This window comes from Malus sylvestris, chromosome 15, assembly GCF_916048215.2.
Source record: "Malus sylvestris chromosome 15, drMalSylv7.2, whole genome shotgun sequence".
Classification (NCBI taxonomy): Eukaryota; Viridiplantae; Streptophyta; class Magnoliopsida; order Rosales; family Rosaceae; genus Malus; species Malus sylvestris.
In genome coordinates this window covers 32,162,159-32,188,375 of record NC_062274.1, presented here as the reverse complement: position 1 = coordinate 32,188,375, position 26,217 = coordinate 32,162,159, and the positions used below count along the sequence as shown (strand labels likewise).

Sequence of the window (26,217 nt, the reverse complement as noted above, 5' to 3'; positions counted from 1 at the left end):
GCACATTTATTTATTTTTCTGGGGGCATAGATGTGAGTTATCTTTTGACGGGAGAGATGTTAGGAAAGTTGAGGTTTTACAATAAAATTAATTAAATTAATGTTATCAATGAATTTTAAATTTCAGTAATTTTTTTCAGCCTAGATGAAAATGTTACATGTTTCCATTTGAGAACTATTCAACTAATTAAAAGTGTAAATACTCATTCTAAGACATTTTATATCTCCATTAGACTCATTTCAACCTTTGGATTAGAACTTAAAATTTAAATTTTAAATCTCCCCCCAACTGGCTCTAACTCTTGGTTCAAAATCAATTTTGGGTTAAAATTAATTTGTGGTAAATGCCCTAATCCACTGCATGCGCGTGAACGCGCCAGAAAAGGAGAGCAAATGAAAAGCAACGCGCCAAAAGCAAGGCAAAGGGGGCATTGATGTGCAGAAGTGGGGCCCAACTTGATAGGGTTGTCGGTCACCCATGTGCAATCCCAATGGCTCCATTTTGATCGGACGGCATGGAGATAAACCTTTAACCCGTTGGAGAAGAAAAATATATTTCTAGATTAAAATCTAAATTTTTTGAATTAAAATTTTTATATTTTAACACAAAGATTAAAGATGGTTTTATAAATCCGTTATTACATAAAGGGATGGGAAAGAATGGTGAAGCTCTACAATACACCCATCATAACAATCGAATATCGAATTTTTAATTTATTAGAATCAAATAAAAAAAAACATTTCACGTATAAGTCTAAATGAAATACTACTAAAATGTAGTCACCAAGTAAAATTATTTCTTATTGTTATTCCTACACGAATAAAAAAATGCAAAAACAAAGATAAGTTGATATGGTTAGTTGTGGGGACCTGATTCCCCAATAATTCAGGTTGTAATGATACACAGTTTTAATGTGATGTGAATTGACAATTAGAGTATTATAAAACAAAAAAGTCAATGTCAACATGAACATTTTGGATTGAAAAATGGACTAAGATTCTCTCTCATTTTCTTTACAATTCATTCTTTTCATTCCTCTCATATTATATATTTTGTTTTTCTCTTTTTATTAAAAAATTAATATAAAATATTAACATGGTTTAATTATGACCGATCAAATAAAAGAAAAGAGAAGGGGAGGGAAAAAAGATGGGAGAAAATCATACTCCTTGAAAAATAGTAGAAGGGCCACATATTAAACTATCTTTTGTAATTATATGATGTAATGGTTTACGGTTTGGATTTCTTTTTAAATAATTTAAAAAATCTAACCATCAATTACTACATCATATATTTGAAAAAAAAAAAATAATTTAAAAGTTTAAACTCTTTAGCATCACTATTTTGGACCCATGACTCCAACTCCCAAAATGGATCCTTCCATTAGAGCAACTCCACCCCTAAAAAATAAGTTGGTCTAAAGTCCATTTAATCCACTCCAATAAATAGTAATTGACCAAGTGCATCTTCACCCCTAAAACTAAATAGCCTAGTCCATTTTATTAAAATAATATTTTTATTTTTATTTTCTGACTTTTTTTTATAAAAAATTATTATTAATTTCTGACATTTTATTTATTTATTTTTAAAGTTTTTGGTTGAAAAATTTGGACCGTTGATCTGAAAATCAAACGGTCCAAACTGTGCCACATCACTAGCCGTTGGGTTTGAATTTCAATTTTTTTACCGTTGGAAATCCAACGACCGAGGCTTAGCCACGTGGCCCATGTCCTGCGCCCTTTTAGTGCGCCTGCAGCGCGGGGGCAACGTGTCGGGGAGACGCACCCACGCTCGCGTGTTTCCCACGCGCCTGATGCAAAAAAATTGTATATTGTCCATTGACGTAATGTTGGCGTCAGCATGACGCTAGATAGGCCAGTTTCTACCTCAGCCCATTTTGGGCCGGCCTACGAACTGGCTTGGACTTTGAGCTAGCCTATTTTTAGGGGTGGAGGGGTTTTTTTGGGTGCCAGCCTAAAGGATAGGGTTGGACTTGCTCTTATGTTTCAACAATGTGACATGTAGGCCTGTTTTGAGACAAGATGGTCTGGTTGTGTCCTGCTGCTAACAAAAAACAAAAGGCATCCTATAAACAATAAGCATTCATAGATATGTTATTTGAGAATATACGAGAGTCTCGTTCTCTTAGACTTCGGTTTATAAAAACTATGGGCACTGAATTCGATTTTAACTTAATGGTGAAGGAGAAAATACGGTAAATCAGCCATTGGATTAAGATCAAACAGTGAGTGGTCATAATTTAATTGAACCATGGCTCTAGAATAGGCGGGGAGAATATGTTAGGGTTTTCTCTGTTAGTTGAGTGCTCAGAGTACAGCATAATAGGATTATATTAAAGCTAACTATATATGATTATGGTTTTAGGGCCCCTATCCCCACATCACACGAAAAGAGACGTGTTGAAGGCATTCTTAGGCTTTTTCATACATTGCCAAATAAATGTACACTTACTTGATTCTCAAACCACTGTTGATTGCTTCTTAGCACTCCAACCGGTAAGAGAATGGCCGAAAAAAAAGGTACGAAAACCACACGTTCATCTTTTATCCTAAGAACATCTCGCCCAATCAGCATACGAAAATGAATCGACATACTAATGAGCCGTTTGAGAACTATTATATTTTCAATTTGTTCAAAAACTGAAAAAGCTTTTGATAATTACTCTTAAGTTTTCAAAAAAAATGAAAACTGAAAGCCAAAATCAACATGACCCGACATGAGCCACAAAGCGAAAACAAAATTTATGCAGTTTCATGTCATGTTAAGGCTTCATGCACAACTTTACAAAGTCTACATTGGAAGAAATGGAACCATTTAGTCCAGTGAACTCATTACCTAGTAGCTCCATGAAACGTAATGTCTACAAAATCATCCGCAGGTATATGGAGACTGATCGTTTTGAGCATCAAATGAATCTTATCAATATCTGGATGAGATACATCCCCTCCCAAGAAAATGTGCACCTTATTCCCAATCTCTGTCCAGCTCTGTGCCTGTTGCTTCTTCACTCCATGCTCTTTCATCAGACTTCTCATTCTTGCAACATCTCTCCATTTTCCAGCAGCTGCGTATATGTTAGACAACGCGACGTAAGGCCCAGAACTACGAGGATTCAAGTGTAATATATTCTTTGCAGCCAGCTCCCCTATTTCCACGTTTAAGTAAACGCTGCAAGCTGCAAGAAGAGAGCCCCATATTCCAGAGTCTGCTTGAAATGGCATCTCTTGGATCATCTTGCAAGCCTTCTCTAACTGGCCTGCTCGACACAAAATGTCAACCAAGCAAGCATAATGCTCCGATCTAGGGGCAATGTTGTAGCTGCTGACCATCAAATCAAACAACTTCAAGCTCTCATTTACCTTGCCTGCATGCGCACAGGCAGATAGCAAGCTAAGAAATGTTATACCATCTGGTTTGAAGCCGTGCACCACAGTCTGGTTGAAGAAATCAAGAGCTTTCTCATAGAGACCATGCTGTGCGAATGCAGCAATAATGGTGTTCCATGAGACGAGGTCTGGACACTCAATTTGTTTGAACGCTAACTCGGCATCAAGGATTGCACCACATTTACTGTACATGGTAATCAAAGCGTTATATAGGGAGAGGTTTGATTCAAATCCATGTTTAATAATGAGCAGATGAGCTTGTTTTCCATCTTTAAGAGATGTAAGACTAGAACAGGCAGTCAGAACCGAAACAAGGGTCCATTTATCTGGATGCAGACCAATCTTAAGCTTTTGTGAGTGTAACTTCAGTGCTTCCTCTCCACCGCCATTTTGTGCATAGCCTGTAAATGAAAACAGGCATGTCAGGGGACAAGTGATTAGGACAATGCTTTAAAAACCGACACAACCACAACAAACTAGTTAAGGTCTCGAAAAAAATTTGAACAAGTGAAAGCCTGCTAAATTAGGACAATGCTTTAGAAACTCAAAGTAACATTTCCTAAACATCAGACGAGGCAGATGCTGACCTAATTTTACTAGTAAGTGCTAGCAAACCAATGTAACGAGCTCAAGTAAAATACCCAACTAAGAAATTTTAGGTATATCGTGATGGATGAGTAATTGCACATGGCATACCTGTTATCATTGCATTCCAAGAGACATGATCCTTGCGCTGAATCTGATCAAATAATGCTCTCGCATCTTCCATCTTTCCCTCCTTAGAATACCCCGTGAGCATAGCTGTCATTGAAACCGCATTTTTCTCCGGCATCTGCTCATACAATTCCCGTGCTTCATCAAATTTGCCGTTCTCGACATACCCACTGATCAGCACTGTCCAAGAAACAGCATTCTTGCGAGGCATGCAGTCAAACAGTGCCCTTGCCCGCTCTATCTCTCCTTTCATCGCGTACCCATCAATCATTGCAGTATAAGAAATAACATTCCTCTTCGGCATGTCTTGAAATATCCTACTAGCTTCCTCCAGCCTATCACATTTCACAAACCCCGAAATCATAGCGTTCCAAGAAGCAATATTTCTTTCTGGCATCTCCCGGAAGTACATGAAAGCCTCGTCGACCATCTCATTCTCGACACTCCCGGCTAACATGGAATTCCAGGACACCACATTCCGAACAGGCATCAGCCCAAACAATCTCTTGGACTCTCCAAAATACCCATTTTTCCAGTACCCAGTAATGATGGCGTTCCATGTAACTACGTCTTTTGTGGGCATTTCATCGAACAATTGGCGGGCGGCTTCAATCTTTCCCGCTCGTGATAACACACCAATCTTGACATTGCAAGTATATACATCATAAGTTGAGAAAAGCTTCAACCGTGGAGAAATCAAGCAGTGAAGGATGCAACAAGTATCTGCACTGAAATTGACATGGGCACGGACACGGACAGGAAATCGAACAAATCGCATTAAACAGGCAACGTAAACATGATTATTAGCGGCTTTGGCAAAACCCCTTATTAACTTTCCTTCAGTGAATAAGGTTGGGATAGTTTTGGAAAATTTGACAAATCTCCGAGAATTATGAGGACTTATGTATTATGCAACTCTGCCTGTGTAAGTTTATCTTACATTGCCGGTCCCAAACCCGGGTAAAGGAGGAGGGGAAGGGCGTCAGGGTGCGTTTGGTACGTGGGACGGGACGGGACGGAACGGGACGAGGCGTTCCGTCCCTCGTTTGGTGCGCCAAAAATGGGTGGAACGGGCTGTTCCACGGGACAGATTTTGGGTGTTTTTGCGTCCCACCTCCACCCCCTGGAACGGGTTTGTTCCACGTCTGTGGAACACAATGTTTTACCATTTTAAGACAAATATACCCCATGTCTTTTTCAAAAATTACACCTTCGTTCCGTCCCGTCCCATTCCGTTCCGTCCCGTCCCGTCCCGTCCCGTCCCGTCCTGTCCCGTTCCGTCCCGTCTGCGTACCAAACACACCCTCAGGTAATCGACAGCCGGCACTCCTCGGTTACGTCGAATCATTATGAAAATGAATCCAGAACGAAATCGCGCTAAAGCTAGAGCGTCACCCGTAAGTGGCGCGCTGTGTGGCCCGAGCACAGTGATAAGTGAGCAAGGGTCGCTGTATCTCCATCGGCACTCGGATGCAGTGTTAAATGAGCAAGGGGGCCATAGAAACTTCTTTTCGAACGACTCCACTCAAAGTTGTTTGGGAGCATATGCTCCTATCAACTTTACACAGGACACACAAAAGAAGTACTTTGATCCTATTGGATGGGGGAGGGTGAAGAAGCTATGACAGAAGGGTAGAGTTCAAGAGAGTAGAATGCGTTTAGGAACGTGGAATATAGGAACCTTAATGGGAAAATCTATGAAAGTAGTGGAAGTTATGGTGAGGAGAAGGATAAATATTATGTGCCTACAAGAAACTAAGTGGGTTGGTCTTAAGGCAAAGGATCTAGAAAACTCAGGGTTTAAACTTTGGTATTCGAGCACAAATAGAACAAGAAACGGTGTTGGCATCATTGTGGACAAGACCTTGACACAAGATGTTGTAGATGTCAAGAAGGTAGGAGATAGAATCATGGCAATCAAGATTGTAATAGGACAAGAACTCATCAATGTGATTAGTGCGTACGCACCTCAAGTAGGGTTGGATACGAGTTCGAAGGAGAAATTTTAGGAAGACCTTGGAGACTTGGTGCAAGGAATTGCCCAGACAGAGAAGTTATTTATAGGAGAAGATTTAAATGGACACATGGGCAGGGAGACAGGCAACTATGGAGGTTTTCATGGTGGCCATGGTTTTGGGGAGAGAAACGAGGATGGGGAAGCTATCTTGGATTTTGCAATGGCATATGATCTCTTCTTAGCCAACACCTTCTTTAAGAAGAGAGAAGAACATGTGATCACCTACAAGAGTGGGTCGTCAAAAACACAAATAGATTTTCTTGTAATGAGGAAAGGGAATCGTATAACTTGTAAGGATTGCAAAGTTATACCGGGAGAGAGCTTGGCTAATCAACATCGTCTGTTGGTGATGGATGTACATATCAAAAGAGTGAGAAAAAAGAACAAGACTTGTAAGTGCCCAATGACTAGATGGTGGAATCTAAAATGAGAAAAACAAGCCATTTTCAAAGAGAAAGTAATCATCCAGTGTGTGTGGGATAGAAAGGGGGAAGCTAGCCAAAGGTGGGATTTCATGGCTAGTTGTATCCGAAAAGTAGCAAAAGAGGTATTAGGAGAGTCCAAGGGCTTTGCTCCACACCAAAATGAATCTTGGTGGTGGAATGAGGAGGTACAAACAAAGGTGAAGGCTAAGAAGGAATGTTGTAAAGTCTTATACAAGGATATGACCAATGAAAATGGTGAAAGGTATAGAAGAGCGAAGCAAGAGGTGAAGAAAGTTGTGAGAGAGGCAAAGAAAGTTGTGAGAGAAGCTAAGTTAGCGGCTTATGATGATATGTATAAGCGACTAGATACCAAAGAAGGAGAGTTGGATATCTATAAACTAGCTAGAGCAAGGGAAAAGAAGACAAGGGACCTAAACCAAGGTGCATCAAAGATGAGGATGGAAAGGTTCTTGCTACAGAGAACGCGGTCAAAGACAGATGGAGAGGTTATTTTCATAATCTTTTCAATGAAGGATATGAAATGAGTACTTCTTTAGGGGAGTTGAGTAACTCAGAAGAGTGTAGAAACTACTCATTTTATCGTCGAATCAGGAAGGAAGAAGTGGTTGTAGCTTTGAAGAAGATGAAGCATAGAAAAGCAGTGGGCCCAAACGATATACCGATCGAAGTGTGGAAAGTCTTGGGAGAGACAGGTATAGCATGGCTCACTGACCTTTTCAATACGATTTTGAAAATGAAGAAGATGCCAAATGAGTGGCGAAAGAGCACTTTGGTGCCTATCTACAAGAATAAGGGCGACGTACAAAATTGCATGAACTATAGGGGTATTAAACTAATGAGTCATACAATGAAGCTCTGGGAGAGAGTCATTGAGCATAGATTGAGGCAAGAGACACGGGTTTCGGACAACCAATTTGGGTTCATGCCAGGGCGCTCAACCATGGAGGCAATCTATCTCTTACGAAGATTGATGGAAAGATATAGAGATGGGAAAAAGGATTTACACATGGTCTTTATAGATTTAGAAAAAGCGTATGATAGGGTCCCAAGAGACATTCTTTAGAGGATTTTAGAGAAGAAAGGAGTACGAGTAGCATATATCCAAGCTATAAAGGATATGTATGAAGAAGCAAAGACTGCCGTAAGAACTCATGAAGGACAAACCGAAAGCTTCCCCATAACTGTAGGATTACATCAAGGCTCATCCTTAAGTCCTTACCTTTTTGCGTTGGTAATGGATGAGTTAACAGGACATATTCAAGATGATATTCCTTGGTGTATGCTTTTCGCAGACGATATAGTGTTGATAGATGAAACTCAAGAATGGGTAAATGCGAAGCTTAACCTTTGGAGAGAAGTGTTGGAATCTAAAGGTCTTCGCCTAAGCCGATCAAAGACAGAATATATAGAGTGCAAGTTCAGTGCAAATGGAGGCCAAAATGAGTTAGGGGTGAGGATCGGAGATCAGGAAATACCAAAGAGCGATCGTTTTCGCTACTTAGGATCTATCTTGTAAAAGAACGGAGAATTAGATGGAGATCTCAACCATAGAATACAAGCTGGATGGATGAAGTGGAAGAGCACATCTGACGTGTTGTGTGATCGCCGTATGCCACTGAAGCTCAAGAAAAAATTTTATAGGACGGCAATAAGGCCGGCAATGCTGTATGGCACAGAATGTTGGGCGGTGAAGCATCAACACGTACACAAAATGGGTGTAGCGAAGATGAGGATGTTTCGTTGCATGTGTGGGCACACAAGAAAGGATAAGATTAGGAATGAAGATATCCGAGGTAAAGTAGGAGTAGCCGAAATTGTAGGAAAGCTGAGAGAAAATCGGTTACGGTGGTTTAGACATGTGCAAAAAAGGCCTACTGACGCTCCGATTAGAAGATGCGACTACAAGACAGAGGTTCAGGGCCGAAGGGGTAGAGGAAGACCTCGGAAAACTTTAGAAGAGACTCTAAGAAAAGACTTAGAGTACTTGGATCTAACGGAGGACATGACACAGGATCGAGCACAATGGCGTTCTAAGATTCATATAGCCGACCCCACTCAGTGACTTGAATTTTTCAAGTCTCCAACCGAGAAGTTTTCCTCACTCGGGAAATTAAGGGAACACTACCTCAACCTACATGTTCCACTCACAAAGCTTCAACATACAAGCTTCAACAAAAGAAAAAATCAAAGAACTTAGTGAAGAAAGCTTTGATGTATTTAACACAATACGTTGAAATGAAGCAAAGCTTATTTATAGATATCTCCGATAAGTTACAAATATGTACATATACATGAGTCAAAATAAACAAACAAGAGGGAGCCTTTACAAAGGTTGCTTAGGAGAAGTCTCAGCAGTCGGTAGAGCCTCAGAAAGAGAAGGCACCGGAGGGGGATCATTTGGAGCCTCAGTACTGGACAGAACCCTAGAAGGAGGAGGCATCAGAGGTTGATCATTTGGAGCTTCATTATGCAGTACAGCCCCAAAAAACGAAGGCAATAAATGCCTTTGGAACAAACCCACAAACCGCTGATGATCAAGTAAAACCTGACCATCAGATTCCTTCATCTGGTCAACCTTCATCTTCATGTTTGTAGCATAGTCATGTGCGTGCCGGTGCAACTGTTTATTCTCATGCTTGAGCCCTCTAATCTCCTGTTTGAGACTCATCACTTCAGCCGCCAATGATTCAACTTGGCGGGTTCGAGCAAATAGGCGTTGGGCCATATTAGACACAGAACCTACACACTGAACACTCAGAGCCAAAGAATCCTTAACAGCTAACTCATCAGACCGTTTGGAAAGTAGTATGTTATCTTTGGGAGTGAGAAGGTTCCTAGCCACCACCGCAGTGGTCATATCATTCTTCATCACGAAATCCTCAACGGTAAGAGGACCAGTAGGGGATAAGAAGGATGGGCGCCATATGTTATCTGGAGAAGGCGTGGTTGCCTCTTCAACAAGGTTCAAGTCAAAACGACGGTCGGATGGGCCAAACATTTTCAAAGGTGTTGAAGAGAGAAGAGGTCGGACAAATCAAGATCTTAGAAGTGCAAGAAGGGAGCTTCTACTGGTGGAGATTCAAGTGTGCTTTGGAACTTAATGTCAGCCTTTATAAAAATCTGCACTCGACGGAGCTTCAGAAATCGAAGAGGCGCCTATCCAGAAATCGAAGAGGCGTTTGCTTTCTCAAAAGTTGGGCTGCTCAGAGACCATGAGGGCCGATCTCAGAAATCGAATAGGCGTTTGCTTTCTCAAAAGCTGGGCTGATCGAAGACCACGAATGCCGATCTCAGAAATTGAAGAGGCGCTTGCTTTCTCAAAAGCTGGGCTGCTCAGAGACCATGAGGGCCGATCTCAGAAATCGAAGAGGCACCTGCTTTTCAGCCTTGTCAGCACCTGTCACATGCACACTCAACTTTGCTGAAATTACGGGCATTCTGTTGAAGATTTCTGGTGAAGTAGAAAGCACGTGAATCTTACTGTTCAATCATCCACTTTCCACATGCACCATCAGCTCATGGGTACCACAGATAACTTTGCCAAAGATCTCTGACAAAGTTTAGACATGTAAAGCTTGCAGCTCCCACTACATCGCTATGACCAAGAAAGGTAAAAGAATAGTAAAGAAACAACACTAACAAAGTTTAGACACATAAATTTTGAAGGTCTAGCTACCATATTATTACCCACAAGGGTAAAGGAACAGCACCACTGCTGGATAATTGGAAAGTCCCTGTGTGTCAACCTCTGTGCTCCATGGCAAGGTAGACTAGCAAACATGCCCAACCTTTACTCATATTCGAGAAAACACTCCCAACAAGATTGCTTGCTCCAAAATCGAAGAGGCACCGCCCTTCAAATCTTGAGAGCCAGACTCCCAACATGATTACTTTCTCAAAAATCGAAGAGACATCGCTCTCCGAATCTCGAGAACCAAACTCCTAGCAGGATTGCTTTCTCAAAAATCGAAAAGGCACCGTTCTCCGAATCTCGAGAGCCAGATCCCCGACAGGATTGCTTGTTCGAAAACCGAAGAGGCACCGCTTTCTCAACTTCGAGAGCCAGATCTCCTTGGATAAAGCTTGTTTGTAATCTTCACACGCAACATCAGCTTTCCAGATACCACAGACCACTTTTTCGAAGTACTCTGACACACGTGAAGCTGGCAGCTCCCACCACCGTGCTATGACCAAGCAGGGTAAAGGAATAGCATTACTACTTGTTGTTAGGGAGACTCCTATATATGTCGACCTCCATCTTCAACGGACAGGCAGACCTGCAAAAATGCTCAACCATTCCTCATATCTGAGAAGGCACTCCCAACGAAGCCTCTCGAAATACTCAACTTTCTTTCCCCCCGATAATACCTTTGCAAACAAGCTCCACTAGAGCAAGAATATCTCATATCATCAGGGTTAAAAGTAAGAGTATCCCATATCATGTTTTTTCCCTGTCTTTTCCTTTGGCCTTGTTCTTACCTGCAAGACAAGGAGAAAGAGAGCAATCAGTCAGCACTTGGAATCAAGCTTCCAGTCAGGAACTGACTGCTTGGAACCCCTTACCTGATTACTTACCTAGCATTGCTCTCGAGTACTCATCTTCAACATCTTATGCTTCCAGAGAAGATACCACATCTGCCTGAGGAACAGATAGGGAAAGTGAGAAGGATACAAGGAAGCATGTGGAGACAAGCGTAACAGAACACATGACGATACATCAACTACTTTGTCAACAGCAAAAGTATCTCATATCAGCAGGGTCGAACGTACTCTAGATTTGATGGACTTGTTTTGACCCTCAAATTCTTCAGTCAACCTTATACTCTGGAGGAAACCAGAAAACCCTCCAGCCCAGTTCAAGAATAAGCCTGTGGAAAGTTACTTCTTCAAAAGCAAAAGTATCTCATATCATCTATTCTCCTTTTTCTTCTTTTTATCCTTCATGCTGCCTGCAAGATAGGGAGAATGAGAACAATCAGCCGGAACTCGAAATCAAACTTCTGATCTGGGACTGATTGCTTGGAGCTTTAATTGCTTACCTTGTCTGTCACCTCTTTCAGCAGATCCCCTAGCTCGGCGACTTGGGGGACTCTTACTACATGGTTTGTATCACGCTTGACCAAGCCTGAAACTACAAGTAAGCTTCAAGTGAAATTGATACATTACCTTGTGCATCTCCATCAGTTAAAGATACCACCCCTGGATGAAGGAAGAGTACTTCCAGAGGAGATGTCACATCTACCTATGAGACAGATAAGGCAAGTGAAGACGATACCACACTTCGGTACTTAGAAGTTTCGTGATGACGAGATCATTCTCCCACAATATTTCCTAATGTCATTTGTACTAAATCATTCACTTGTACTCACTAAAAGAGAGCTTGAACCTATGTACTTGTGTAAACCCTTCACAATTAATAAGAACTCCTCTACTCCGTGGACATAGCCAATCTGGGTGAACCACGTACATCTTGTGTTTGCTTTCCTATCTTTATCCATTTACATACTTATCCACACTAATGACCGGAGCAATCTAACGAATATCACAAACTTAATACTTTCTGTTGTACCAAAGTCCTCACTGATTTTGTGCATCAACAATCCTTAAGTCTTTACCTTTTTGCGTTGGTAATGGATGAGTTAACAGGACATATTCAAGATGATATTCCTTGGTGTATGCTTTTCACAAACGATATAGTGTTGATAAATGAAACTCAGAAGGGGTAAATGCGAAGCTTAACCTTTGGAGAGAAGTGTTGGAATCTAAAGGTCTTCGCCTAAGCCGATCAAAGACATAATATATGGAGTGCAAGTTCAGTGCAAATGGAGGCCAAAATGAGTTAGGGGTGAGGATCGGAGATCAGGAAATACCAAAGAGCGACCGTTTTCGCTACCTATGATCTATCTTGCAAAAGAACAGAGAATTAGATGGAGATCTCAACCATAGAATACAAGCTGGATGGATGAAGTGGAAGAGTGCATCCGACATGTTGTGTGACCGTTGTAGGCCACTGAAGCCCAAGGGAAAAAATTTATAGGACGGCAATAGGGTCGGCGATGCTGTATGGCTCAGAATGTTGGGCGGTGAAGCATTAACACGTACACAAAATGGGTTTAGACATGTGCAAAGAAGGCCTACTGACGCTCCGATTCGAAGATGTAACTACGGGATAGAGGTTCAGGGCTGAAGGGGTAGAGGAAGACCTAGGAAAACTTTGGAAGAGACCCTAAGAAAAGACTTAGAGTACTTAGATCTAATGGAGGACATGACACAAAACCGAGCGCAATGGCATTCTAGGATTCATATAGCCGACCCCATTTAGTGGGAAAAGGCTTTGTTGTTGTTGTTGTTGTTGTATGTATTATGCTTCTTTGTGGACCGATAAGAACTAGAAACTGTTATGAGATGACGTTCCTGAGCTACTCAAGCTTCCACTTTTGATAAGTCTGCCGGAACTGTTATAGGGATTAATGTTCCAACTTAGGGCCATGCCTTTTGTTCTTTAAACTGATTTTGTTATGCTTTAAGAATAATTAATTGTAAAATAAAGCACTTAAGCGTTTAATAAACTGTATTTTTTATGTGCTATAAGTATGAAAAATAGACTCTTTTCGCCTCTTTGGTTAAGTAATTTTAATATAAGAGTGATAATTATATATAATGACAAAAATAAATATAATAGTGGGGGTAGTGGCAACGATAGTTGCAGGGGTAGTTGCCATGGTGACAGCGTTAATGGTGGGTGTGTATCGTGGTGGTGCCAATAATAGGATGTCGTAGTTGAGGTGTAGAGTTAGCAGTGATGTCAGCCTAGCAGTGGCGGTGATGGCAGTGGCAGGGGTTGCAATGGCAAAAACCGTTGTGGTAATGACGGCAGAGGTGTAAGGTTGGTGATTGCAGTTGTAGGTGGTGGCAACGGTGGAGGATTTTTATTTGTACAAATGGTACTTCGAACTTGAAATGAACATGCAGTAACTAATGATATTTTTTTATCCTTTGAGTTGTACTTTCCAGGAGAATCAGACCTTCCCATCCTTGACGGTTCCCTATATTCCAGTAGTGTTAGTACTAGAGTCTAACAGTAACATTCTTCCCTTGCAGTACTTTTGAGACATGAAATCGAATTTATAACGACACAGAGTAGACACTTGGTTACAACGATTCAACAAATCTTTGATGAACATGAACATACGGATGCGATGCAAGGCCAAAACGTGTTATTCACCAATCATCCAACGCCCACAACAAATAACGGAACAAGGAGATATAACAAACTAGACTAGATTAGACGAAATATTGTTCAACAGTCAGGCCGCAGACAACCAAATGAACAAAAAAACACAAATTAAATGTTGGACCAACAGACGCAGGTTCCACATATTCTACAATACAAACCAACCAAAAGAAGAGCAATTCTTAAAAGATTGTTTTTGCATTAACCATAATATTCACTACATCTTGTACCAAACCCTACCCCACCCCTATATCATTTACCACAAAAACACCTCCTTCCGCCCACAGATGCATTTTACATACCACCCCTTCAATCCCATCTGCAGCCATAACAACAGCCCTCAACGTTGCAAGACAGGCGCATCACTTAAGCACGCTCACCCCTGATCCTCCTGGCAAGCTGGATATCCTTCGGCATGATGGTAACCCGCTTGGCATGGATGGCGCAAAGGTTGGTGTCCTCAAACAGACCCACAAGGTAGGCCTCAGCAGCCTCCTGCAGTGCCAACACCGCATGGCTCTGGAAACGCAGATCAGTCTGCAAAGACACAAAACCCATATCAGCACATTTATTCATTGAAACCATAACCAAATCACCAAGTTACCATAACAGCTCAAACAATAATACCTTGAAATCCTGGGCTATTTCACGAACAAGCCTCTGGAATGGCAACTTCCTGATCAAGAGCTCAGTACTCTTCTGGTACTTGCGGATTTCACTACACAAAACATTCCAAACAATGCATAATTCAGCCTAAACTGCATACCCATTAAGAATCAACAAAATAAAATTTGAAAATTATGAACCAACAAAAGAAAGAGGGTCAATTGACTTACCGAAGAGCGACAGTACCAGGGCGGTATCTGTGGGGCTTCTTGACTCCTCCAGTGGTTGGTGCAGACTTACGAGCAGCCTTGGTAGCAAGTTGCTTCCTGGGAGCCTTTCCTCCAGTAGACTTACGAGCAGTTTGCTTGGTACGGGCCATCTAAACACATACAGAAAATGGAGAGCAATACATTGAATCACATAAACTCTTTCTTTTTACCAAAAGCAAACCCTCTGTTTTTCAGGCAAAAATATGAAGCAAATATTCCGAGCAACCAAACATAACTGCTACAATTACGGATCCAAATAACATTTAGAGAAATCTTAGGTTTTCCGATAATCCCAAAGCATCAACCAAACAAAGAACCCAGAAGACCCAGTCCCAAATCCCTAATCTTTACATTGGACTACCACGAACAATGTAAAACCCTAAACCATAACATTAAAATACCATAAACAACCTCAAATCCCTAGATCTTCACATAAAAAAACGATAGCAATGTAAACCCTAAATCAGAAACTATAACTCCGATAATGCAATTAAAAACAAAAAAACAAGAAAAAACCTAAATCCACATCAAACTCATAAGCAAACCGAATCGAGAACGATAAGCAAACCCTAATTTAGGTTCAGAAAAATTAAATAAATATTTGAAAATTTAACACATAATTCGAACCTTTGTTTGCTTGGCGCTCTGTTTATCTCGGTCTTCTCCGTCTTCGAATGAACCAAAGATTCCAACGTTTAAGAGGTTAAGGGGTATATATACGTGCGACTGTAAACTCTCTGGGAGATCCGACGGATGCGATTCATTATCCGTGTGTTTTCTCTTAGTGGTATCTAACGGTTATGAATGGGCGTAGCTGTGTTTTCTCACTTTCAATATGCGGTTGTGATTCGATTTTAGGTTGGTGACGCGGATCCCTAATGACTAATTCTGGCTTCCTATTGGTCGACTTATTTTCATATGGATACGAAGTTTTGCAAAATTTTGTTTTAAACGGGGAGTTGAATTATTGGAAGGGAAAAACGTTGCCGTTAGTTACCGGCAAAAATGAAAAATGTTGTTCACCAAAAAACCAAAAAAATGAAAAATGTTAGGTGGGAATTTTTAATTTTAAAGTTAATATTATACTGTAGAGTGACTTTTGGTACCGTTTGGTACGCAGTCGGGACGGGACGAAACGGAACAGGACGGAACAGATGATGTAAATATTGAAAAAGATAAGGAGAAATTTTGTCATAAAATGTTATAAATTTGTGTTCCACAGATGTGGAAGGGGTCGTTCCAAGGGGAAGAGGTGGAACGAAAAATCAGCCAAATTTCGTCCCATAGGACAACCTGTTCCACAGTTTTTAAGCGTACCAAACGTGGAACGGAACGACTCGTCCCATTCCGTCCCGTCCCGTCCCACGTACCAAACGGTACCATTTGAGACGGTGCAAATTCCTTTAACAATAATAGAATTTCTTAATTAAAAGAATAGAATCACGGATGCATTTCTCACCATCACATTAATTTTTTGATATACCATCTGACTCGAAGCAAAAAGTATGCTACTGCCACATGTGTTACTAGAAGTGCATGTTAAGGAAGATTAATCTATCATCAATATATATTAAAAGACCCCTATATTTAAAATAAAAAATAAAATAAAGACGTCTCAAGTACAAATTCTTTAGGAACCAAGCCGCACTCACAATCCCTATTCGCCTTGGTTTGGTGTCATGATTTCTATGCGATGGTGGCAAGTGCTGTAGACAACTAATTTTCAGATCGCTAAAAGAATGCTTTTAACTATTTTGCAAAATATTTTAACAAGTGCTAAATTCATAAGTAATTGTTAAATTGGAAAGCTAGGAAACAACAAGCTGACCTTTTGTGATTTAGTTTAGGATTTGACTACAATACTACATCTCACTCAGTAGTACACATTGTATGTAAGATCCAACCATTCTAAAGGTCCAAAAGCCAAAAAATGGTCTGATTTGATCAAAAGTTCATCTTCAACCGATGACTGAGCTATAATTTTATGGAGTCACCATTATTTGGTCAAGGGGTCATTAGGATGGCCAAATGTAGCCCCCTCTTAGCCCTTTTTTGGGACACAGCTCCTCAAATACAATAATTTATTCAACTTCAACAATTGGAATTGAAAACATCCAAATGTAGGTTAATTAAATTAACCAATCAATTTAAAGTATAAACTTAAAATTAATAAATTATTGAGCGGGCTATATTTAGCTTTTTCGATTGGATAATGTATATGAATATGGCTCGATATTGTTCATTTAAAATAATTTTTTGACAATCCCCAAAGTCTCATTTTAAATTTCCATCATTTTCATTGAAAGCAACCGATATCGATATATTTATTCGATATATCCGTTGATATTTTCATAAATTTGCATTTTGATATTTCCACTAATACAGATATTTTAAACACTATTTGTAAGTGAGAGATATTTTGTTTGATTATCGCCAAAAATAAATATGAACCAAATTATTAGAGGCATCCCCAATGGGGGCTTTATCCTCTATGAGGCTACTACATTTTAAACCTTAGTGAAAAAATTTCATCCCCAATGAGCCAGAAAATGGGATTCGATCCACCACTTTGGCTAGCAACTTCCTTTTTTGGATAACATAAAATTAGTCTACATCTAGCCCAAAAAACAGTGCGTCCCACGAGAAAAGTAGCAATTCATGTTAGCCAAATTTTATCACTCTCCCTTTACTTGCGAATACTTATACTCTCATTTTATTCTTTTTTTAATTTTTTTTTCTTACATATTTTTGTTCCAAAGATCCTCCCACATTTTTTTTGTATGTTTAATGCTTAAGACATAAAATGATTTAAGCTATTTTACTAAAAAGGTTCACTTTTATTAATCTAAAAAATTAGATTTCCCCCTTAAAATTCACTTTTATTAATCTAAAAGTTTAGATTTCCCCCTTAACACATCATATATATATTTTCTTGACTTAAAACCGTTTATTGGGTTTTAACAAAAAAAAAAATTCATTAAATTTGCTTTATGACTCAGATTACAAAATTTTATAGTCCTAAAATGCCCCTTATTATGTGATGAAACATTTGGTTGTGTTTGTTTGTAATTTATTGTAATTTAGCTAATTAATGATTGTTTTAACTTCCATAAGAAATTTCAAATTGATTTCATCAACATTGGTGGGTAAAATTTTCAAATATGTTTTTCAAAATTATGTGATACTAATTTACCAATTGGTGCTAGGTAAATTGTTGTGTTGTACATAAAAATCAAATTATTTCAGAAGGCGAAGTAGGGGTTTGTTTCAACAAATGAAATTGAGATAAGAGAATATAATCTAACAAACGGTTCATAAGTGATGGAATCTAACTTTGTCAAAGTTTGAACTTTTTTAGGTTTAAAGATTAATAAATAAATAAAATTAAAATAACACGTTCAAAAATCAACTTAAAAAAAGTTGACACACACAAAAAAAAAAATTATTATTGCAATCAAATCTACATAAATAAATATATAGAGCCCGAAAGAAATAGCTCATCATTAGGAGAAATTCTTTTATAAAGCCCCAAAGATTTTTCGGAGCTCTAAAATAAGCTATATCCACCACTTTTCCAGTCCTATATAGGGCCCCATTGGAAATGCTCTTATAGCTAAGACCCTTGTGAGGTTGGGTCCACTCTCTTTACCCTATAAAATTAATAATATCGTATATTAAAAAAAAAAAAAAATATATATATATATATATATATATATATATATATATAAATCCATGATTTTCCTTAGCAGTACGTACTACATACTATGAAAGAAAAAAGATCATGCTATCCACACTCATTCTTTATGATGTGCTCTCGTATTACTAGTTTGGTACTAAGATGCTTTTATAAAAAGTGGGTATAAAAAAAACTGAGCTAGAAAAGGTATTTGATAAACACTTAAAAACAACTTATTTTCACAGTTTTGGGTGAAAAAAAGCTTAAAACGTAAAACAACAAAAATGAGCTTACCCTCACAACACAGCAGAAGCAATTTTTTTTTTCAAAACACAACAATACCAAACGAGCCATTAGTCCTGTTGGTAACTGTTAGCGGTTAGCTCTTTGCTCTTAGCCACTTGCTCTTTGAGGGAGGGTTAGGTATGAGAAGTTTACTTTTCACACACCTCTTTCAATTTTTGATTGTTGGATTAAATAAAATGAAGAAGACCAATAGCAAAAAATTAATAAGAGTATGTAAAAGGTAAAAATAAGTGTACGAAAAATCCAGCCAACAAAGTTGTGCAAAATACGGTATTATTAGTACATTATTATGGAGCAATCTCTATCAAATGTATCAAACCAGACTTTCCCTTTCCAACTCCCTCAAATACACTAAACAAATAAATTAATAAAAAAGAAGGTGTTTAAACAAAATACAAAACACAAAATACAAGCCAAAAAACTCAAATCACATTGTGAAGTAGCAGTAGCAGAGGCCATTCAAAAATTCCTCTGAGAACCATAAGCTTCAACAAGACCGTTAAAATCGGCGTCATGAGAGGTTAAAATAATTTAAATTTTGTTTCACTAGCTGATTTTCTTTTACAAAGGTATTGACAATTATATGTAATTTGAAGATTCACATGGAAAAGTTCACACCCTATAAGGATCAGACACCAACCTAAACACAATAACAGCACCCATTACACATCAGCCGATTAGTATCTTCTCAAACCCCCCTCCCCCCAGTAAGCCAATTCATTTATCTGTGCTGTGGTCACACCGGATCCAGGAGACCTATACTTACAATCTAGCTTTACTATCTAGCTTTACTATCTAATTAGGTAATCATGTGTCAACAAAGTGAAAATAGTCAGAGACGCTGAGGTGCTTTGCAAGCCTGTGGACAGCAGACCGCACAACTTCAGAATCTGGAGAAACGGGATTGGGAAGAAGAGGTAGGCAAACCGGCAAATGCTGCTCCCTATCTTCAGGAGGGCAGAAGAAAGAAAGCACAGCTCTGCAGAATATAAATCTGGAAGTAGGAGCATTATGTAAGCATTTCTGCTATTTTGACTTTTAAACAAAATAATTAAAACAACGAAACACCAAGACAATTGCTATTATCTCTCATTTCCCATCATTAAGGCAAATGCAGTAAGATAGCGACAATGCTAAACATAACAAATTACAGAACCAGATATTTGTTGCCTTATATTCCTTGGCAGACTGGGGAAGATATGTACCTCAGAATAAGTCGCCGCAAAAAAGGATCTGATAGAACTTGTGCCCATACCAGATCGAGGCTTCTTGTTGTACAAAGAATAACTTCCCACTCAGAGAAGGCAGCCGAGAGTATGCTTTCAGCATTGCTATAAACCTCCTGAAAGCAGAAAAAATCAATTGGAACAACTAAAATAAAATGGACAGTCAGCAAGTACTGCAGTCCTTGCAATTAACTTACTGCTTCGGTATCAGAAGAGGAGAATCCAACTAATTGGCAGAATGCTGCCAAGGGAGCAGTCAAGAAAAAGGTAAACTGACTTCCATTTTGCGTTAAATCAGCATCAGCTGGATTCTTGAATGCTGGTCTCAAAGGTGAAAGAAGCAGAGCAGCCGTCTCTCCTCTTTCCGCTCCATGTAAAACCTGAAATCATTCATCAGCAGAATGTAAGTATTTTCACTGACAAACACCGCTCAGATGCAGATCAACTCAATCCACCGTCTCAAACATCAGGTAATGAACGAAGACCATAAGATGGAGAAACCTTCTCCAATCCCATCAAAATGACCAAGAACCATGAACAGAAGTTGGCATTTAGGGAGGGAATGGGAGGGCCAATATATCAGAAGACTTTTCCACAAGTGCAACACTAGAAAGATTCACTAGCCATCGACACTCCTTTGAAGTTAGATGCCAAAACATATTTGAGCCAGAAGGGCTTCAAGGTTGTTAGGGATGTACGTGTTTCCAATAACAATTACCGAGTAAAACATTGCTGGTTCCAGTAACTTAATAATTTACTCTCAACATTTCAAAACTTACTCCAAGAACAAAGAAATGTAGACCCCATAAAATGAAATTAAAACAATAACCATAAAATGTTAAAAAACATTTTGGGATAAAGGAAGAAAATCTGATTTGTAACTACACTCCACTGTAAAAACATGCAACCACAGAATTCATGCACAAGTTTTGACAAACCTGCCTTGAATGCATGGCTGTTGTCGCTATCTATTACCAAGAAAAGAGGTCTACGAGTAAAAGGAATTATATCGCCAGGGTAAAGGTTATTCAAACCTGAAATTAAAAAAAACGTAAAACTAATATAAGAGTGGAACAATAACATAGGGAAGACAACAAATAAATAAATGACTTAAACAGGTTACTGCGCACAAAAGTAGCCAAAATAAAACAAGGCAGCATATGGATGCATTACAGGAACCTACCACCATTTCCTCTAGGACCAAACCACAGATATTGATCATAATAGCCACTTGACTCTCCCTTGTTATTTATACATGATTCAGGCAGAAACTTATTCTGATCTTGGAGAGGAGCTTTGTTTTTTGAGGACTTCTGTGATCCTCCAGAGCTGTACACCTGACTAGCATTACTGCGACCAACCTTCCCTGCACAATTGATCATCAAGTTTACTAATCTGGGATGATAAGACATGATGATTGATGAGTTGATATTTATCCGACGAAACCAAACCTGAGGCTGACAGATAAACTAGCAATATACTGTCCAGAGGAAGCTCCTCACATATTGTAGCCATCACCTGCCAATGCATCAATAACATCTCAGCATTGGCAACTAAACATTGAAAAAAGAAAATAAATATGTATATGATAGATTGAAAATTTTCACTGGCAAAGAAGCAACCAATATTTAATGGTCCCACACTACGTAGTTGCATTAAAACATTACACCATTACTTCTATTGCAGGTACATGAACGAACAGTGCAATTGGCAATGCCATTTTTCAAACAAAGGTTTAAAGAACCCCGCATGATAAAGCTGACTAAACAAATATGACATGACATTGTGTGTTCAAAACATGTGAATCCATGGGATGCATCCCTATATTTAACCTGCAAAAAGAAAGGGTGCACACATCCAGGATGAACTCCAACACAATCGGCCAATTTCAAAATGAAAAGAAAAAAAATGTGAAGACTTGGGCTCATTTTTGTAGTACAGAAAAATAATAAAAAGATTCTTCCTGTTTTTGGTAAAAATATACTTTTCATCAACCAAAACCCTCATCATACCAATGAAATGGAGACCAAGGGGCCGGGGCATTCATTGGCATTTCAACTAACAAAGTAGGGACTAGTAAGACATGAAGGCTCACACTCTAGTGTTTCTTCTTTTACCACAGAATTAATGATAACAAAGCAAAGGTTAAAATACATGTAACTAGTTTTTCAATATTTTTGTTTTCAAACCAAAATAGACGTGAGGCTTCGACCAAAATTTTATTAATATACCTTAAATCAGCCATACCTTTTGTAAATCAATTAACATGCCAAATAGAATAAAAATATAGAATTACATTTTTTTTCTTGTGTCCTATATTTTGGATTTTTCCATTTCTGTTTGTAGTTTTGTTACTTTTTTGTCATTTTGAATGTGCATATTTCATGCATCACAGAACATGAGTTTCAAGGCTCTAAGCAGATCCCTACAGTTCCAGAGACACAGCCCTCAAATAACAAACATGACAGTAAATTTCTTTAGCACTAACCGCTATCAAATGTGTCACAGATGGCCGATAGATAACAGCTTTCCTTGGATTTGGCGGTAAACTTGGATCAGTCATGTCCGCAGCCAAGTTCATATCAATTACTCCAGATGCCGCAGAAGCCCCAGAGTGTTCAATAAAAACACCATTCTCCTTTGGTTCAACTGGACGCTTTTGGTAGAAAGACCCACTTGGCTCCCATTCCAAACATTGCAGCATTCGGTAGGTGTCCATTGTAAGTTCAGCAAATTTGACCTGCAAGTCAAAATGCATGGACATTCACATACTTTTTCCTTTGTGACAGCTGTATATTATAATCAATTCCGAAATGAATTAAAATCAATGATTAAAGATGTAAACAATCATTTATTTTTACCTCATTATGGTGATAGCTTGTTAACAATGCATCTTGAAATTTTAAGACTCTCTTTGCATGGAAACGAGCAACATATGGAAGAGATGCTGGATGTGAATCAAACAAGGTAGAGTATCGCAATGGCCTGACATTCATAAAGGCCGTATCAACTTTCATAAATCGAGCAATTTCTTGCACCACTAGCCTCCATTCTTTAAAATTAGTGTCCTGAGAAAAGATAACTCAAATGTCCAAAATCATGCAGGTAATCTAATGAAAGAACCATGCAAGAAATTATTCGAGGAACACTAATACAAGTTAACTATTTGAAGTTTGAACTAAGACATAAATAAAAGCTTATACACACATAAGCTATTTAAATTGGGACATAAGTGAATGCATAAATATTCCATCAGTAAAAATTTGATTAACTCTTGCATGTGGTTTTCAATTATTTCATTCCAAAATTTTTCAAAGAGTCCAAGCAGAAAACAAATGGGTTTCGGTGACTCGCAACTTCAAATTGCTTCACCCAACAACTTAGTAACTCCAGAGACACGCGTTGGACCTCAAGATCAACCACCCCTAAACCTGAAGAGTCCCTGTGCATCTGCATAATTCCACTGACTTCACCCTAATCCACCTGCTTCTCTCAGTCACTTTGCCCACTTGTATCTGAACTACTGGCACCATTCCTATAGATCACAGTGCATTTTAAGCAATGCATACATATCCAGAAATCACATGTCACTATTTTGAGGCAAGCCCACCATACTGTGTACACATCATTTGACTTCATTCCAGGTTTGTCCCTGATTATTTTCACTTCCATCATAATCCCCAAATCATCCTCCGCATGCATACAACAACAACAAAGTCTTATCTCACTAAGTGGGGTCGGCTATATGAATCCTAGAAGGCCTTGCCCCCGTCATGTCTTCCGTTAGAACCAGGTAGTCCAAGTCTTTTCTTAGAGTCTCTTTCCAAGTCTTCCTAGGTCTTCTTTTACCCCTTTGGCTTGAGCCTTTGTCTCGTAATCACATCTTCTAACCTGAGCATTTGTAGGTCTTCGTTTCACATGTCCAAACCACCTTAACCGATTTTCTCCCATCTTATCTTCAATTTCGGCTACTCCTAATTTAACTCTGATATCCTCGCTCCTAATCTTGTCCTTTCTCATGTGCCCACACATCCAACAAAGTATTTCCATCTCCGTACGCATGAGATGCTAAATTTAGTCTCAACTTATAAAATTTTAAATCTAGCCAATTTGTACTTGATCTGCGCTTCAATCATACACCACCAAAATTCTCATATGTTTAAAATTAGCTACCCGATGTGCTTGCAGTTGTTCTAAATTACAAAAAAATAACCAGCTCATGAGTATATTGCAAAAGAGACTTTCTATTGGCGACTGGGTTTTTCTAGATGTTCTCCCTTATCTCCCCATCAACATGATGTGGATTTCAGACCCACCTGAGCTGGTGAGCTGCCTTCCTCACGGAACAACTCAGCTGGCGGTACCACTTTCATTAAGGAGGAATTCACATCTCTTTAATAAGTTTCATAACAGCATGGAAACACTCGACTTTACGTGACAGGTCCTTTTCACTTAATAAAATGACAATTAACACATGGAAATGAATCTTAGCTTGAAAACCGAAGACAGAAGACCCTAGATTGCATATATCTAAAATGTGAAACAAAATTCAGAAGTGCAACTATAAATCACACAATTGATCCAATCACAGCAACCACCATGAAAATTTGTCCTTAAATTTGAGAAAGATTTTATCTTGGACTTGTTAGTGCACTGTATTTCCTAGAATATTAAGAACCCAGTCAAAATATTCTAATAACTTGTATGATTAATTGGTTCTCACTTCTCACTTTCTCAGACACCAAACAAATCCTAATGCCCAGAAAACAACGAGAAATTACCCGAAAATTGGCTTTGCAGTCATCAACAAGCGATTTGAACCGCTCGGCGAGAAGATGAACCGTCTCGGTCCGGTTCAAAATCAAGGAAACGAGCAAAAACCGGGCGTAGAATCTCAACTCCTTGAAGCGGACTCCGATATCCTTCTTCCCGAAACCTCTGGAACCGGTGGAGCCGTCGAAGTAGCTGCGGCTGAGAATGGCCTCGTAGAAGACGTATGCCTCGAGGAGGAATCGAGCCTCGCTGGTGCGCATGTACTGGCCGAAGTAGAGCTGGCCGATCCGGCTGGCGATCTCGCCGATTTCCCAGCGGTTGAGGCCGTCGGCGACGAGCTTAGAGCGGTTCTCCTGCTGGTACTTCCACAGGCGCATGTAGGCCTTGAAGACCTTGTGGAAGTAGTGCTGGTTGTGGAGGCGTCCGTAAGCCGGCACGTCGCGAACCCTAGCAAACTTCCGGTCGGCGCCCTCCACCAGGGCCCGGAACGTCCGCGTCACGACGTCGTTTTCGGACATGTGGCAGGGTTTAAGCGGCAGTGGAAGCAGCCTGAGTTTCAGTAATTACGGTCCCCAGAAGTCATCGGAAATGGTGTAGTAGTGTTTATAGACGATAGATAGACGGGCTAGAGAGAGAGAGAGAGAGACAGACAGACGGGCTAGAGAGAGAGAGAGAGAGACAGAGAGAGAGGGAGTGGTTAGGTGGACTTCCCAGGAATACTTAGGGCTGGTTTGATATTGCTCTCATTTGAAAAAAAACAATTGTTTTGCTGTCATGTTAGAATAAGTAGCTGTGAAATAAAGCAGCAGAGTATTTGGAAAACTTTTTTATAAAAGTGCTTTTGAAGAAAAAAACAGTATTATAGTGTTTGGTAAACTTTTATGAAAAATAAATGTGAAAAAGTTGGTTTTTCAAAGCTGGGTTTTGCAGCTTTGTGTTTTTGGCTTTTTTTACCCAAAACTGTGAAAAAAAGCTGAAGCTAAATGTTTACCAAACATAAAAAAGCTCCCAGCTTTTTTTTATAGCCATTTTTTTCAGATTCACCTCCGTACCAAACCAGACCTTAGCCCATGTCTCACATGTCAATATCATTTTATCAAAAACAATTATACAACCAATCTTGTGTTTAAATAAGAAAGCTGATTAGATTACCCGAGTATTAACCGGCTCCACACGAAAGAAAAGAAAAGAAACTTCAAGGCCAATGGCCCCGAGACGAGGAGAACCCGCAAAGCGGTCCAAACGAGTTGAGTAACTGCATACGTTATCGCTCGTTATTTAAAAGAAAAAAGTACTCAAAACTGTCCAATAGCTCAAGCCCGTTTCAAATAAACACACTAGAACCCTATAAAACTCCACTTCACACCGCCCTCTCTTTCCCATTGATTGGATCTACGTTTGCAAAGAGAAAACAAGAGAGAAATGAGTAATCAAATGGAGAGCATCAATGGTTTTTCAAACTTCAATAGGGTTTGCTGGAAAAAAATGGAGAGGTGTCGATGCTGGCCAGAGCCATCCAACAACTACATATTTTGACTTAGCC

The 26,217-nt window shown here is 39.3% G+C and overlaps 3 protein-coding genes across 4 annotated transcripts; all 3 read right to left on the bottom strand.

The window, feature by feature from the left end:
- Window positions 1-2,625: 2,625 nt before the first annotated feature.
- LOC126603435 (pentatricopeptide repeat-containing protein At4g02750-like) lies at window positions 2,626-5,057 on the bottom strand. The gene is made up of 2 exons (XM_050270280.1): window positions 4,104-5,057; window positions 2,626-3,808 (listed from the first exon to the last, which is right to left on the bottom strand). The coding sequence occupies exons 1-2, from the start codon at window positions 4,897-4,899 to the stop codon at window positions 2,853-2,855; spliced, it is 1,752 nt and encodes a 583-aa protein (XP_050126237.1). The 5' UTR covers window positions 4,900-5,057; the 3' UTR covers window positions 2,626-2,852.
- An 8,794-nt stretch (window positions 5,058-13,851) lies between these two features.
- Window positions 13,852-15,485, bottom strand: LOC126603326 (histone H3.3). Its single transcript, XM_050270137.1, has 4 exons — window positions 15,321-15,485; window positions 14,655-14,803; window positions 14,446-14,536; window positions 13,852-14,355 (listed from the first exon to the last, which is right to left on the bottom strand). Exons 2-4 carry the CDS (start codon window positions 14,801-14,803, stop codon window positions 14,185-14,187), a joined length of 411 nt encoding a protein of 136 aa, XP_050126094.1. The 5' UTR covers window positions 15,321-15,485; the 3' UTR covers window positions 13,852-14,184.
- A 3,717-nt stretch (window positions 15,486-19,202) lies between these two features.
- On the bottom strand, window positions 19,203-25,376 carry LOC126603319 (uncharacterized). 2 transcript variants are annotated; one of them, XM_050270129.1, is made up of 9 exons: window positions 24,683-25,374; window positions 22,763-22,969; window positions 22,390-22,641; window positions 21,353-21,419; window positions 21,085-21,267; window positions 20,844-20,935; window positions 20,099-20,281; window positions 19,881-20,017; window positions 19,203-19,669 (listed from the first exon to the last, which is right to left on the bottom strand). In XM_050270129.1, the coding sequence occupies exons 1-9, from the start codon at window positions 25,190-25,192 to the stop codon at window positions 19,483-19,485; spliced, it is 1,818 nt and encodes a 605-aa protein (XP_050126086.1). In that variant the 5' UTR covers window positions 25,193-25,374; the 3' UTR covers window positions 19,203-19,482. The 2 variants fall into 2 exon arrangements, 1 of the variants encoding a protein (XP_050126086.1); XR_007616237.1 differs by lacking the exon at window positions 19,203-19,669 and having other exon boundaries at window positions 20,840-20,935; window positions 24,683-25,376.
- Between the last annotated feature and the right edge of the window lie 841 nt (window positions 25,377-26,217).